The following is a 14,851-nucleotide window of genomic DNA, read 5'->3' on the forward strand; positions in this document are numbered from 1 at the left end:
ATGTGCCTTATAATGCGGTGCGCCCTATATATGAAAAAAGTTTCAAAATAAGCCATTCATTGAAGGTGCGCCTTATAATGTGGTGCGCCTTATAGTGCGGAAAATACGGTACTTATGTCCATTGTCTCATGAAGATGTTTATTTAAGTTTGCCTTTGTAGTTATAGTTATGATATATTAATTAACTACAGTTAAATTGATCTACTCTGGCATGAGATTAACATTTTTATAGTCAAGACTGGGGTGACAAAGGGTGAAGGAATTAAAATGGTTATTTCCTGCTTTCCTTTACTTGGTCTATAGCTACTCCACTGTTGATGGTCGGTTCATTGAATTAGGTCTCAGTTAGCCTAGTAAAAAAAAAGTGATACAATACAGAGCCCAGACAGTGGTGTGTGACCCATCATGAGAAGCCAAGTTCAACGTTTGAATGAGCGTGTACGAGTGACAGCGTTTCTTTCTCTGTGTGTGATTGTGGCCTGACTGTGGAAGGGCGTGCCTCACATAGGTTTGACCCCACTGGGGATGGTGGTTTTCTGACTTGGCACATTACTTGGCTGACAGAACTGCTGCTGTGGTGCAAGGATTCTATAGTCTAAAGACCACTTTCTGCTTTGTGTGGCGGTTTCAGAAATTCAGGGTTTCGGAAAGAAAATGCACTACTTTAGAAATGTTTACACAAAATGTACACTCGCTACGCTTTCGCAAAAAAACAGGTCTGAATATAGCCCCAGCACAGTTCCAATGTAAATGTCATATATAGAATTATTTTAGGAGGGCTGTTGAAAGACTTTATCCCTTTTCTTAAAGGACATGTTTGGGCAAAGGGTTTCTGACCAAGCGTGATATTGTAGCTCAAAGCCCCTGAGGTATCCTACTGTATTAATAAAGTGTTCTATTTAACAAGTGTTCCTGGGTGTAAGCTTGAAGGCTTTTAAAGGTTATAAACTGTGGTGTAAACAATGCCTTCACAGGCCAAGCTGAGGGCCATGTCTCTGAGGGGTGGAACCGGTAGACTTGTTTTACAGCCACAGACTGAGCTCGGCTTTTATCATCCCTGAACGGCTAACACATCGTTAGAGAGAGGGGAGTGAGAACGGGAAAATAAACAAATGGCCTCATAGCATTCATAAACACAACACGCTACAACTAGTATCCCAGATCTTTTAATTGGTCATTTGGGGGAGATTCTTTTAAATTGAATGCCCTCCAAGGTCTTTGTAACTTAAATTCCAAAACATTAAGTCTACTCTATTTGTGTCCGAGGTCAGCTATGTTTGAGCCATGTTTTAGATCAATAGATGACAGGCTGTAAATGGCATGAAAATGGACCTGTCCATATTTTTGGATTTGTATGTCTTTCATTTACCCGCTACAATAAAAGTCCCACATGTCATTTTCCTACATATATATTTTCAACTCTTTTTCTCTCAAGTGGTCAGAAGAGATTTGGTCATCTTGTTAAAAGGTTGTCTCTTCTCCCGCACCTCCTAGAACCAAACGACTCCTAAATACACATTAGAATTAAATATTTTATTGCACTCTTATTTGAGGCTTTACGGTGGTTTGTTTCTCATGATTCACTCACTGCTCCGGGCCACAGCACAGCCACGGTAATTTGAGTTGCAGGACTTTTAGCTGTAAAAAGCTTGTTTTCTTGCTGGAAATAGCATAATTGGAAGAAAACCTTCAAGCGCAGAGCGGCGTGAAGGTCTTGAACTGACCTTGCCTTTTGCTTTGGAGTTTTTTAAACTGTGCAGGTGATCGCCCGGCCGAATCGTTTCCTCACTCACCCCAACTTCACCAAATAGTTGCCATTCTTCGGCCGCCCATTACCACAGGCTGCATTTAGAGAAAATTGGGTCTTCCTTCATGTGAGAGCCTGCTGCCATACTCTATTTGCACTACTCACACACAAACCATTCATGTTTCAGAATTGGTTCCACATGTTGCCATTGGTGCCAGCCTGGCAGTACTGTAGTGCAAAGCACTAACTTTGAGCATTGGCAGACTGAAGACTGGTGTGGACTGGTCTCTGATATTGGGTGCAAATATTTATACATCCTGTCATTTTGTCTTTATGTCAACTGTTCCGTGTCAGAGCCTGGAATAACAAACGGGATGTGAGTGATGGGCTGTTCTATTTTGAGGAGGAGGGAGACAGGGGTTAAGGGGATAAGATGGGACCAAGAAAAGGGGGAGGGGTGTGCAAGTGTGTGTTTGTTGGTTTTATGTTGGCTCGGGCCCAGGCTTCTGTCTGGATATTCATCCCAATCTGTGTGTGTGAGTCCACACGCGTGTGTGCGATTACGCCTTCGTCTCATCGGCAGCCAATCCCCTGATTCAGACAGCTGCTGTACAAGCATGACTACGGCTGTGATGTGATTACATTATCACATGCATTTAAAGTGCAGCTAATACGAACCCATGTAACATGCAAAGCTGGACTGAAATCTGGGAAGTGAGTTTCAGAGTGGGATTTGTTTTTTAGGGATAGTTAGTAGCTGGGGGTTGTCCTACTGTTTCCCCTGGGGTCATAGAATTCTCCCCGGGTGTCCCTGAAAGTAGTTATTACAACAAATCCCAAACAAATAAATATCAATAGTTAGATTAGAGTTCAAATCAGTCTCTGTGGTGAAGATCCTGCCAGCCTGTTCTCATGCAATTTTCGGACATATAAATAAGAAAAAGTAATGCACAGTTATTTGTGTGTATTTCATGTATTTATTTTGTTTATATTCCTCATAAGGAAACCACATGACGTAATATAAGACAGAGAACTGCCATGTTAATAGACAGGTTGGGGTGGTGGCTGCTTCCCAATAACACCGGACTTTAATCCAAGAACACGTTGATCCTGCAGTGGTTGTTTTGGAAATCTGTGCCACAGTTTTATATCTGTAACAGTAAACTACGATCTATAACCCCACGAGTCTGACTTTGCGAAGCCCCTTACGTTTAGCTTCACAGCCTTAGGAAGAGTCCATCTACAGTACGCTGGTTATGAATGTTTCTGAATGTTCCTCGGCCCGATCCCAAAAGGCAGTTCATCCTCAGATAGCTGTTATGTTCAATTAGAACCTTTTGCCCCTTTTCCACACTCCAACAAATATCGTCTCATCTCTGTTACTGTCTCACACACACACACACACACACACACACACACACACTCCATCACCCCGTTAGCGAGCCTCCCCTGGTGAGTCAGGGAGATTTATGGGGAGAAGCTGGGTTCGTCAAGCGGCGTCTTCCCCCGGGGGTGTCACCGCTACATTTGTATGCCAGGGATCCTTTCGATGGCGTGAAAAACAAGCCCAGCGGAGCTCAAGGATTGGCACTTCTAAAACTTTGTGTGTCTCTCCAGAATAAGCAGAGCAGCAGCCATTAACTAAAATGAAATCTTCGGGGTGAAGCTGTCCGTGATCTCCCAGATATTTATTTCACCGCTGCTAATGAAAATGTATTAGCGCTGTGAAACCTGGAGTCAGACGCAAGATGCTTTTTTTTTCCTTTCGCAATTCTCTTGTACTATCACTGTAGATTTGAAAGGGAACAGGGAACGCGTCTTTGCATACAATGGCGCTGTCTCAAAGCAGATGATATTGTTTTGCTAGGAGAGTTAGAGTTTGGTCCCACTACGTGAGCTGGTGGAGGCAGATGCTCTTTGGAAGCTCCCAGGTATCTTGCTCTGTTTGTCTTCGTTTTGAAACAACAAGAAATCCCACGTTTGTCACTGAAACCGTACTAGCTTTTGATGCAGTCAAGGGAGAGCGTGCTTTCATTTGAAACGCTGTCTGACAGGTGTGCCTGAAGAAGCAGATAATGGGTTGCAGGGAGGATGTTCAAGCTGTACTCTCCCTCTGTTCCGGCCCTGATGGAAAGCTCCCTGGTAAATGAAAAAAAGGCCTTTTGAAATGTTTCGTCTGGAAATAGCTCATAAATGTACAGATGAATGGTGTTAAATCACTGAAAAAAAAACTCTGCAGGAGTTCTTGCACCATTCAAAAAAGAAGAATTTCTAGCTGGGGAAACTGGTGAGGATTTTTGGAAGTGGAATCCGACAGTAGTGCTAGGATAAGTTATAATGACATCAGATTGAGCATGTGAAGAGTGATGGGGAAAACACATCGCCATGACTGATTGCCCACCCTTGACTAAACCTATCGGGTAACCGGACGGTAGACAGGCCGTCCTCATCGCCCAGCAACCTTCTGGGGCCTGTGATTCGATTGGTCAAGGGTTAATGATTTGGGCGCCATGAGAACAGGCATGTTGTGGATAATATTTCAGTGTCTGTCTGGGATCTCTCTCTCTCCACCTCTCTCTCTTCATGTTTATATGTCGTCACCATACCAAGGTCAATTTCCATAAAGAGTCAAACTCATCCATCTTCATCTTTCATCCGATGTATACATTAACATGAAAGCGGTCAGTCAACAGTAGTGGTTGACAAAAATCAAAAGAACTTCCACTGATCACAAGAAGCTCCATTTCACTAGTTTGTACACATTCCCTATGAAAGAATGTCTCAGGTCTCACTTTTGTTTTGGCGAGGCTCAGAAGCACTAAGGGTACTCTGATCCGTGGAAAATGATTTTTTCAATGAGTGACCTTATCAACCAAGGACAGCTCGAAGCATTTTTGTTATTTATTCAATCTCTTCTTCATTTCCTTCAGTATTAGGGGCCATGTTTGCATCATGGCAGGTAAGACCTTGCCTGATAATTTTGTTGAGGAATTGTAAATACTGTAATCCTTCATAACACAGAAATACAATGATCTATAACTATGTCTTATGCAAAGGGCAATGTGTTTTCTTCAAAAATCACTTTCAAAAATATTGTAAATCAGTCAAGTCAGGTCAGGTTTACTTGAAATTAGGGGGAGTATTTTATTTTCTGTATGTAAGGCCGTTAAAGGGAGGGAAATATGTTTTCCTACCTTAAAGATTATTATCGTCCCCACTGGTGGAAGATGTATTTAGATTATCCCCTAAAGTAAAAGTACCAATCCCTCAATGTACTCCCTTACAAGTAAAAAAGTATGTGCATTTAAAAGTAAATGAATTAAAAGTATTGCACGTAATCATGCTGGAAAATGTGTAACACTATCATGTATTATATTATTATATTATTGTTAGTTATGTGTAACTGTTTAAGCAGCATTTTAAAATTATAGCTGGTTGATGTGGAGCTGATTTAACCGATTCTACATCAGGTGCGATATCAGCTGGTATTGGTAAAGGGTAAACTTAAAAGGTACCAATCTAAAATAACATTTGTTAACTGTGATAAAGCTCCATGATATCATTGACTTCCTGCAGGTCGATGTAAGTTGGTTCACAGAAACCCCACGCAGCCCATTATTTTTAATGAGCCTCAGCTCCTCAGTCCGTTTTGCAGGCTAAGTTGTGACATGTATGTGTGTGTAGCAATATCCGTTTTCACCTGCCAATAATGCAGCATTACTGCCCTTAAACTAGAGGCCAAAATCTCTATGCATCTCTATGCATGTAAACTCATAATGTAATGCAAAAGACATACAATTGCTCTGGTACTTGCATTCCAAATGTTGTACAATGTCACCAAAGGTGGGAGAAAAGGTAAAATTGTGAACACAGGCAGTAGTAGAGGGATTTGCTGCTATTATAAATTTGGCCTTTAAGGACCAGTCTCTTTGAGCGTCTCGAGAAAAGTTACAGCAGCCCTTTGAACGCATCCCATTCATCAGCAGAGCTGTCATCTGCAGTCGTAAACTCTTCGCGCTGATTTGCTCACACTTTTTGTGTCCTGTGGTGTCGTTGGCAGAGATGGAGCCGTGGATCTTCAGGTTCAAGGCGGAGGGCACGGTGGATTACTCACAGCTGACCTTTGACCCCGGCCAGAACGAACTGATCGTCGGTGCCAGGTAACCCATATGAGAGCTGTTATTTATTTATTTTTAGCTTCTTCTATTCTTTTTCTCTCGCCTCTCTGTCTGTCCTTTTATTGTCTTGTCTTCCATTCTGCTTCTTTTCAGTGTTTGTTGGAGCATTGCATGAGTAATGATCAGTTTCTCTATAAATGTCTTCAAAAGCCAGAGAAAAACGGCTTTGGAGATTGTTTCCAAATCCATTGTCTTTGTCAAGGCAAACTTTGTGTGTGCGTGTGTGTGTGTGTGTGTGTGTGTATGTGCAGTTTCTCTGTGATTGAGGCATTAAACTTAGAGATTTAGTGATAAACAACATTGCTTTAAACAGTGTGTTTTATTATGGTCATGCATGCATGTAGCATAATTAAAGCGTGTGTGTGTTCTTTAATGTGCGCATGTGTGTGTGTGTGTGTGTGTGTGTGTGTGTGTGTGTGTGTGTGTGTGTGTGTGTGTGTGTGTGTGTGTGTGTGTGTGTGTGTGTGTGTGTGTGTGTGTGTGTGTGTGTGTGTAAGGAATGGGTGTATACATTCACACTGTGTGAGTCTCTGGCTGATTCCACATGAAGTGAGCTCTGCACTTGTCTTAATGGCTCAGTTGTCAATAGAACAAAACACTCACCACAATGTGAACAAGAGATAACAGAGGAGCCAGCAGGAAGGCAGCAAAACAAACAGAATCAAAGTGAGCCCGGGGAATTTACTAATGCACCCAAGTAACTTAGATGGGAAATGCTAATCAGGGAGAGTGTGTGTGGATGGGTGAGGAGCAAAGGTTGAAAAGACGAATGGATTTTCACCACTGACAAAATTGTGATACAATATGATATAATATAATAAATAGCAGCCACATATGTTTTATTGCTGGCATTCTTTCATTTGGCTGCAACTCACACAATTCTATCAACACGTGGTATTTGGAGCACTCAAAAAAATCAAATATGAGATTTAGTTCCATTCTCGGTGCCAACTGCACTACTGTAGAGTGTCTAACTGTGAAATGCGATGTGGCTGGATGGATGGCTGCAGGCTGGATTTGGAGTATGAGTGATAATGGAAGGAAAGAGAGATCGATGCAAATATCAATAGAGTAAAACAGGAGGCCGCGGCCACGCTGAGACCTGGCTGAGAGCCACTCTTCAGGAGATTGATAGATCTCAGTGAAAATGTGTGCAAGAGTGTGTGTGAATGTACTTAAAGAATAGGGCTCCGAAATTAGATATATGAAAAAAACAATGCTTGATCTTTTAAAATGATTGCTGATATAAAAGAAAAAACACATTATGAGCTATTTTTAAGGTCATTGCAAGATCTCTGCCTGCAAAATAGTTTTCAAGCAGTGAAAGAAAGATTTCAGATCGATCTCTAAAGGGGAAATTGCACTAAACTCACCAAATGTTAAATGCAGTTTTTGTCTGACGACAATAATCTTGGATCATGATTGGCCCCATGGAACAAACACTACAAAATATGGATAATGCAGGATAATACAGAAGTAAATGGCATTGATTTATCCTACTTTGATTTATCCTCAAAGGAGGATAAATCACAATAAATAGTGCGTTTAGTCTTAATTGTCAGGTTTCATGTCATCTCGTTCTCGTGATGGTGTAGTAGACAGCCCTAGAAATCATTAGTCAATATACAGAAAATTCCTCTAGAGAGGGCATTCCTTAGAACCTAATGTTTTTTGAATAGTTGTTGATGCCAATGAGACAGTTTTGTTTGTGCTGTGCAAATTTGAAAGGCTTCAGGCTGAGCAGGATAGACACTTATTCTAGTGAGGTTTCACTGCCAGACTTTCATTTTCTTTCAATGTTCTTTCTTTCTCTTTCCCTGTTTCTAATACACACAAAACTCAATATACTGTGAAACGTTTTAACACTGCTTTATCTAGTGTCTTTCTATGTGTTGAGAAACCTAGGGGTCTATCATTTGCTGCAGTGGTCGAATCCAACCAGCCACTGAATTTGGTCCCTGAGTCCCTTAATTTACCTCTAAAACTCCACTGCACAAGTGAAAAGGTTAATTTTAACTTCCTCAGGGATAGAAGTTTTAAACAGGAACTCCATCGATTTTACGCATCAAAATACAGGTTTTGACCAATATTATGGCATATGTGAAAGTTGTCAAGATGTATTGCAATTAAAAATGGCGGCAGGTTTTTTTGGATTTAAAAAAGGGTTGTGTCCCAACTCTTGCAAGAAGGTTAAGTTTAGGCGTAGTTTCAGAAGAGCTTTTGCGTGTTTTTGGTTTTTGGTCGTGTCTAGATCTAGACACCGATAAAAAGATGGTATCCCTGGTTCTGCTGCACCAATTCTGATAGCAGATACTAACTGTATAATAAAGAAGTGCAATGTTAAACTGCTGGAAAAACACCGGTTTAACACACAGTTTAAGTCTGTATGCTCCCTTTTTGGAGGTGGAAATCCTGGTACTGGTGGCATTATAGGTAGCGAGTGAGGATGAAAGGGCTAGAGAGAGAACACAGATAAAAACTGTACCAGGCTTTGGCCTTAGATGCCTTAACATCCACACATCTTGGTTTATTTGAAGAAAATGGCTCCCTCAGCTCACATACTTCCTTCTTTTTTTCCTTTTTCTTTACAGAAATCACCTCTTCAGACTAAATCTGGAAGACCTGACACTGATCCAGGTGAGTGATAATTATTTCTCTGGCTCTGCCTCTCTGATTCTCCCTCGGTCTGACTCAGAGAGTTCATATTTGCTCACTCTGCCTGCTCTTACAGTCACGCTAGCATCCGGGGCGCCGCCCGCCTCCAACAAATGCCGTGCTATAGTTGTAACGTGCTGCCAGCTCCCACAACTTAAAGCTGTAACAGTAAAACGGTTTAGCATTTCAAATGTCATAGCAGCTTTCCATCGACAGAGTGACAGCGGGGTCGGTCCGACAGCGCTGTGGGTTGATAGGCAAAGGGAAGGAAAGAGTGATGTAGACAGCATAACTACTCTTTTTAAATCAAATTTCAAACTGTACATGACATATATTCTGCAGCTGTACTTTTCCACATTTTCTTGGGTATTAAGATCCTGCCGTTGTCGTTAACTCTCCTGCTCGTGAATCAAATGATCAGAAATATGAAACATTACACAAATTAAAGAATGCTAACTTAGCTGCCTATCATGGCATGTTGTAAAAGTTGAACAAAACAGGCATATACAGAAGTATGCTCAAGGTAGTAATTAATCCTTTTTTTCAGTCTGTCTTTCATCCTCCTTCTCCCACATGGCGTCATTCTAATATTTTTCGACATCCCCTCATTTTTCATTTATTACACTTGTATGAGCCCATATCCCCCCGTGGAGCTAAGCATTTTGTGGCCCACAGAGTTACCATATAAACATTGACATATCGAGGGGTTTATTTCTTGGTGGTAGCAGCAAGGCTTCTTTGATGGTTTGACAACTCTTGATGTTTGCCATTTACACCCTGGAAAACCAGCAGAGAGGATGAGGAGAGGAGAGAAAGAGAATCAGTGGAGGGAGAATGGCTGGATGGAACAAAAGGAGAGACCAGAGGGAGCGCTGTTGATATTAATCCGCTCGGAAAGAGAAAATGAGAAAAACGGTCAGACAAAATGAGAGGCAAGACTGAATTTGTTGGAATGGAAAGGAGTGGAGGGCAACACATACAAAGGAATCGGAGAGCGATGAGACAGCACGCAGACACAGGAGAGAAACCCCCCACGGAGATAGATGAGGACTCATGCAGAGCCGGCCCTTTGTGGCCGCTCACTGGGACACAAATGCTTTTTAAACATGCTCTGTGCTATCCGTGCACCCAATCATCCTTCCTTCTTTATTTCATCCTGCGCTCGGCTGGCGCTGCAGAATCAGCGAGGAGATTCCACCGACCCAATCAACCCCTCATCTCCAGCACATCTTCTCTTAAGAGAATAGGACCTGGTAATCCCTGCCAAGGCCTGGTGCCAATTTAAGCTGACCTTTTGCACTAGTGCCTGCTTTGCATTTGATTGGACCAGGGCTGTAGAGTCAATGGGAAGGCTAAGTTCAACTGCTGAAGTGCTATTCTCCCATTCACCTCCCTCGGAAATCCCTCCTCCTTTCTTATTTCACCCCTGCATATAACAGGGGATTAATTGCACAGAGATTTGGCCGACTCTGTGTCTGAGTTTACATATATTTTTCATTCTCATTGTTCTTGGATATGAAAGATCTGAATGAATTTCCCTTTGGCGACCTTGCTTTACTCACTTTACATGCATTGCTGGTTGATCAAATAGATTAAGGGGATGCGTTGCAGAGCGAACAGAGAAACTTTGAGCACAAACAGTCATTAGTAGCTTAGCGCATTTTATGTCAGTTGCACTTCTGTTCAAACGAGTTGCATGAGCTTCTTTTTTTCCCTTCCTTTCCTGCAGGAGGAAAGCAGGCTAAAAGCTACACCTACGCTTGTCTTTGTGATTTCACCCCATCCCCATGCATCAGCCATGTCAGATAATGCCCGGTGGCAGTGATTTGTTCTTGCACGGCTGGCAGCGCTAAGAGGGAGGATGTGTACGGTTTGACAGAGCACAAGGCTTCGAGCTGGTGTAATACAAACAGCCTATAATACGCTAAAGAGGTGGATATAATTACCATATGATCGATGACGGGCTGATCTCATTTTGTATGTGCATGCACGAAACATTTATAAAAACAACAGACAAGGTCTTCTTCCACAAAGGGAAGCTGAATTCCTTCCACTTCCCCTGTCCTTGTTTGCAGTATCATGAGTTGATGTTGCAGAAAATAAACTCTGGATACTTGGTAGTCTTACCATTGTAAGACCACTGCATTATGGAGGGTTTAGAGAATAGTGACACTCGGGTTGGTAGCTAAACACTGCTGGTCTAACCCGCTCTATTGCACATATCGAGTTGAGACTCGCAGATCGATAGAGCCTGAGCCCAGCAACCATAATCTCCTCAGTAAATGTCCTTCTAGCTTGGAGGTAATAAAATACAGAAAAAAACAAGAGCATCAAAAGTTGGAGAGGGAGAGAGGGGGGGATCTAAGTTAAGAGTTGATGTCAAGCCATCTGAGAGCTTCTACACTTTCATTGCCCATTTCAAGGCCACGGTCATATTTTTGTCCTTCAGTGAATCCTTGGAGTTGAAATGTTTAAGTCCCTTATGAATGATATAAAGGGTTGTCTGAGGAACTGTTTACACAACAGAAAGACACTTCAAGAATCATACAGTGAAAATCTTCCCCAAAACTTGAACTTGCTAGCATGTACTCGAACTGAAAGGCAATCAAGGGTTGACGTGAGAGGAGTCAGGCCTTGAAACAAGATTCTGCCCGCCCTATGGCCTTGATTGGAGTTAATATATGGCACTTTAAGTTCTTTTTTTCTGCAGTGTCTCAACAGCCTGTAGAGGCCTTCCTCTCCCTGTCAACCTCTACCCCCATCCTCACTGATCTGGAAAATAACGTCAAGAACAAAAGGTGGATGCTTTTCTCCTTGCTCTACTTTTAAACTTGTGCAGCTGCTGTGAAAAAAAAGAAGACAAGGACTTATCTCTGCCATATGTACAAGTAATGAGACTTTAAGAGCGACCACAGCCAAAGAATTAGCTAGAAAAAAGAGCAGCCACAAAGCGTAATATTGTTCCTCCATCTACAGGTGAATCCCACTTTATGCCTCACGTCTGTTCTGCATTGTCATTCTTTCCCTGATGTTTGTCATTAAGCTCCCTGCCCTCATCTGCTTTCAAATGTGGGCAGGTGAATCAACGTTGGCATCGCCATTATCCACTGTGCATGGCCCACTGCGGAGAAGGGACAAACACTGATAAATTGGTCCTCCTGCATTTGCATTGTGTTCAATTTCCCATTGAGCTGCCAGGGCTGATGAATGGCCAAACCAGCTCCATGAACCACTCAAGCCATGTGTTTCCGCCTGTAAGCTTCCATAATAATAACGACCTTTGACACTGTTAAATACCCCATTGCAGTGATCCATCCCCCTACCCGTTTTTAACTCCATCCTCCACCCTTGCACACCTGGTCTTATTAAAGGATACAAACCCAGAATGCATAATTCGTAGGCACATTATAATAATATTCTAAGCAAACATGCAAAAAGAAATTAAATAGACCCCACCCCCTTTTAAGAATGCAATATAAGCATGCTGTTTCCATGCTAAATTGAAACAGGTCACAGACACTGAAGCCAAGTTTCAACAGAAACACTGTGGCACAGAGTTAGTCAATAAGCACTGGGATGAGGAGGATCAGTGGCATTGTTCACCATTCGATGCAGCACCAGAGGAGGGGAAAAATAGTGGATATTCACTCCAGACTCTCCCTCACGAAAACGCTATCCATACAACTCCCCTTGGCAACAGTCACTGTATGGTGTTGAGATATATTAGACTTTTTTCTTCACTTTGCCCCGTATTGTTGTGCCGTTAAGAAGGAAAGGGGACTCCAAACTAAACAAAAGGCTCTCTCCAGTCACGCATGTTGTATTTCATGGGCCTTCTTCTTGCAATTACACTCCGTCAGACAGACAATTAGCCCCTCTAATCAGTAGCTTACAGAAACTGTCCTCAATAGCGCTGGAAGCATTGCTAATTCAATTACTAGAGCCCACTAACTTGGCCATTTACATGCATAAAGTCAAACACATCAGTGGGATTGGATACAAATACCATCACATTCAGTATTGTCATAGAGATGTTAAAGCAAGTAGTAAGAGGCGGAGCAGACGGTCAACTACAACTCTGACTTATCTTTATGGTGTTGTGATGATACGTGTAGTGACACACTTGCGGAGACATGACATCAAGACCAATTTCATGTGTAAATCTTTCTGCAGCTTACATCAGCAGACATCAGTCTGAATAGCAAATATTGTGCCAGCACATCAAAAGGCAATATCAGCTATTCATGAGACAGATTAGATTTCCCCGGCAGGATTTGTCCAGCTCTCAATCTCAACCCGCCTTCCCCTTGTACAGAGACACGCAGCCAGTCGTTTCATAAAGCTAGACAGCTGTCAACAGCTAGTGTGTTCTCTGGACCCTCTTTATGCAAAATATATTCAGTATCATGTCTGGAAACATTGCTGTTTTGGAATTCAGCTCCTCACTCCCTCCTCTGTCTCACTGACTACTTCACTCTGCCCACACTGTCTCCCTTATTCTGGCCGTCTCCTAAATTGGACTCTATTTTCTCTTTGTTGTTTTTTTGTCCCTTATTTTCCTTTTTCTGTCCACTCCTCTGTCTCTGTCTATCTCCCCTCCTGCCCACTCTCCCTTGGTATCTGTCCTGAACCCACCTCATAGTGACAATAGCCCCTCAGTGCGAGAAGCCCAGGCACAATGGTTCATCTCTGAGGATTGCATCCATTACAGGGGACAGCAGAGAGGATGGATATGCACAACATAACATCTTAGGAATTGTTTTCTTCAGTTTCCCTAAAGCAACAAATGACTGCTACCAATTGTGCCAAATTCTCTTTGAAGATCTGCATCTTAAAGGTCCAGTGTTTAGGATTTAGGGGAATCTATTGGCATTATTGGAATATCATATCAATAAGTATGTTTATAAATGTACAAGTGAAAGTGTACAGTTACCCGAAACTAGAAATTGTTGTGTTATCTTAGAATGAATAGTTTATTTATACTGTATATGATCAAGTCCTCTGCCAGTGAGTCCGCCATGTTGCACCCCCACATGTTTCTACATTAGCCCAGAACAAACAAATAATTATAGATAGGGTCATTCGGTTTTCATGTTTTCGTGTTGGCCACCATAGTTCTCCTACATGCTTGGCACACTGGAGAAGTTTCAGTTGGTCACTATCTTCTTACTCACCCCTAGATGCTACTCCTTTTGGGGTAGTATGTTCCTGCAAAAGAGGAAGCTGCAGTTTCAAGACCACATAACCCTAACCCTGTTTTTTACCTATCCCTTACCTCAAGTTAGCAGCTAGCTAACTATCAAGGGTTACGTGTTGACGCTTACAGAGTATTCCTGTTTCATTTGGAAACAAGGGTCAAAGAAATGCAGCTGTAGAAATGCAGTACTATGGCTGCGGTTTACAGAACGGCTTACTGATTCAACTTTGATCTGCTGTACCTATTAGTAGTTATACCCACATGCGCTCCTGAGCAAGTAGTTCTAAAAAAACATTTTGGGTGTGCTCACTTTTAGTTTTACCTCCAAAAATTTGTTTGGACAATCTTTATAAATATTTGTCTGATAATCTGATATTCCATGTTTTTTTGTCCTTGTCGGACCTTGTTGTAGTTCTGTCAGTTCTTTCCAAATATCTCACACTTACACACTTTGGTAAGTACAATGTTAACATACCCAATGAAAATGATACGAATAAATAGCTGTAATAAACCATAATCATCCTTTAACAGCTGTATATCTCTGCCGTTCCCACAATATCCACAATATGGTTGCTTTTCTCCAGAGATGATTACAGTGCCATGATGGATATTTATTTTTCTTTTGGGCCAATTCACCACCATACTCAGCTCACTAAATTTAATCCTGGTCCTCACTTATTCTGTCATCTTCTTTGTTTCCCCTCTGAGTCTTAAAGGCACAGAAAACAGCCTTTGTAATGCAGCTTCCTCTGTTAAAGCCAAGAATTATTATTTAACGACACCGCGTCGCGGACACATTTCGGTTCAAGACACATTCATCTTAGGAGCATAGTGGTTGAACAAAAGCATGTTAATGGGCTTTTAATGTTTCTTAATGACACTGGCACTTGTCTTTGCATAGCTGAGATTCATTTCTTTACTCTGGACCATTTGAGGCAGGGCAGTCAAATAGGGTGGCTTTAGTGGTCAATGATGCCAACATATCCGCCACTTACAGGCTTACGGACATCACCCTTTTCAGCAGTCATAAAGTTGATGGTTTAAAGATAATGAGAAAATATACTACTCTGAAAAT

General features: G+C 41.9%; 1 protein-coding gene across 3 annotated transcripts in view; it reads left to right on the top strand.

The window, feature by feature from the left end:
- The window catches only part of sema5a (sema domain, seven thrombospondin repeats (type 1 and type 1-like), transmembrane domain (TM) and short cytoplasmic domain, (semaphorin) 5A), a 119,358-nt gene that overhangs the window by 35,804 nt on the left and 68,703 nt on the right, over positions 1-14,851 (top strand). For all 3 annotated transcript variants that reach the window (XM_083935732.1, XM_083935733.1, XM_083935734.1), the window contains exons 3-4: positions 5,807-5,906; positions 8,516-8,561. In XM_083935732.1, coding sequence (XP_083791858.1) covers positions 5,807-5,906; positions 8,516-8,561 — 146 coding nt within the window. The remainder of the gene's footprint in view (positions 1-5,806; positions 5,907-8,515; positions 8,562-14,851) is intronic.

The sequence above is a fragment of the Echiichthys vipera genome (assembly GCF_963691815.1).
Source record: "Echiichthys vipera genome assembly, chromosome: 21".
Lineage (NCBI taxonomy): Eukaryota > Metazoa > Chordata > Actinopteri > Perciformes > Trachinidae > Echiichthys > Echiichthys vipera.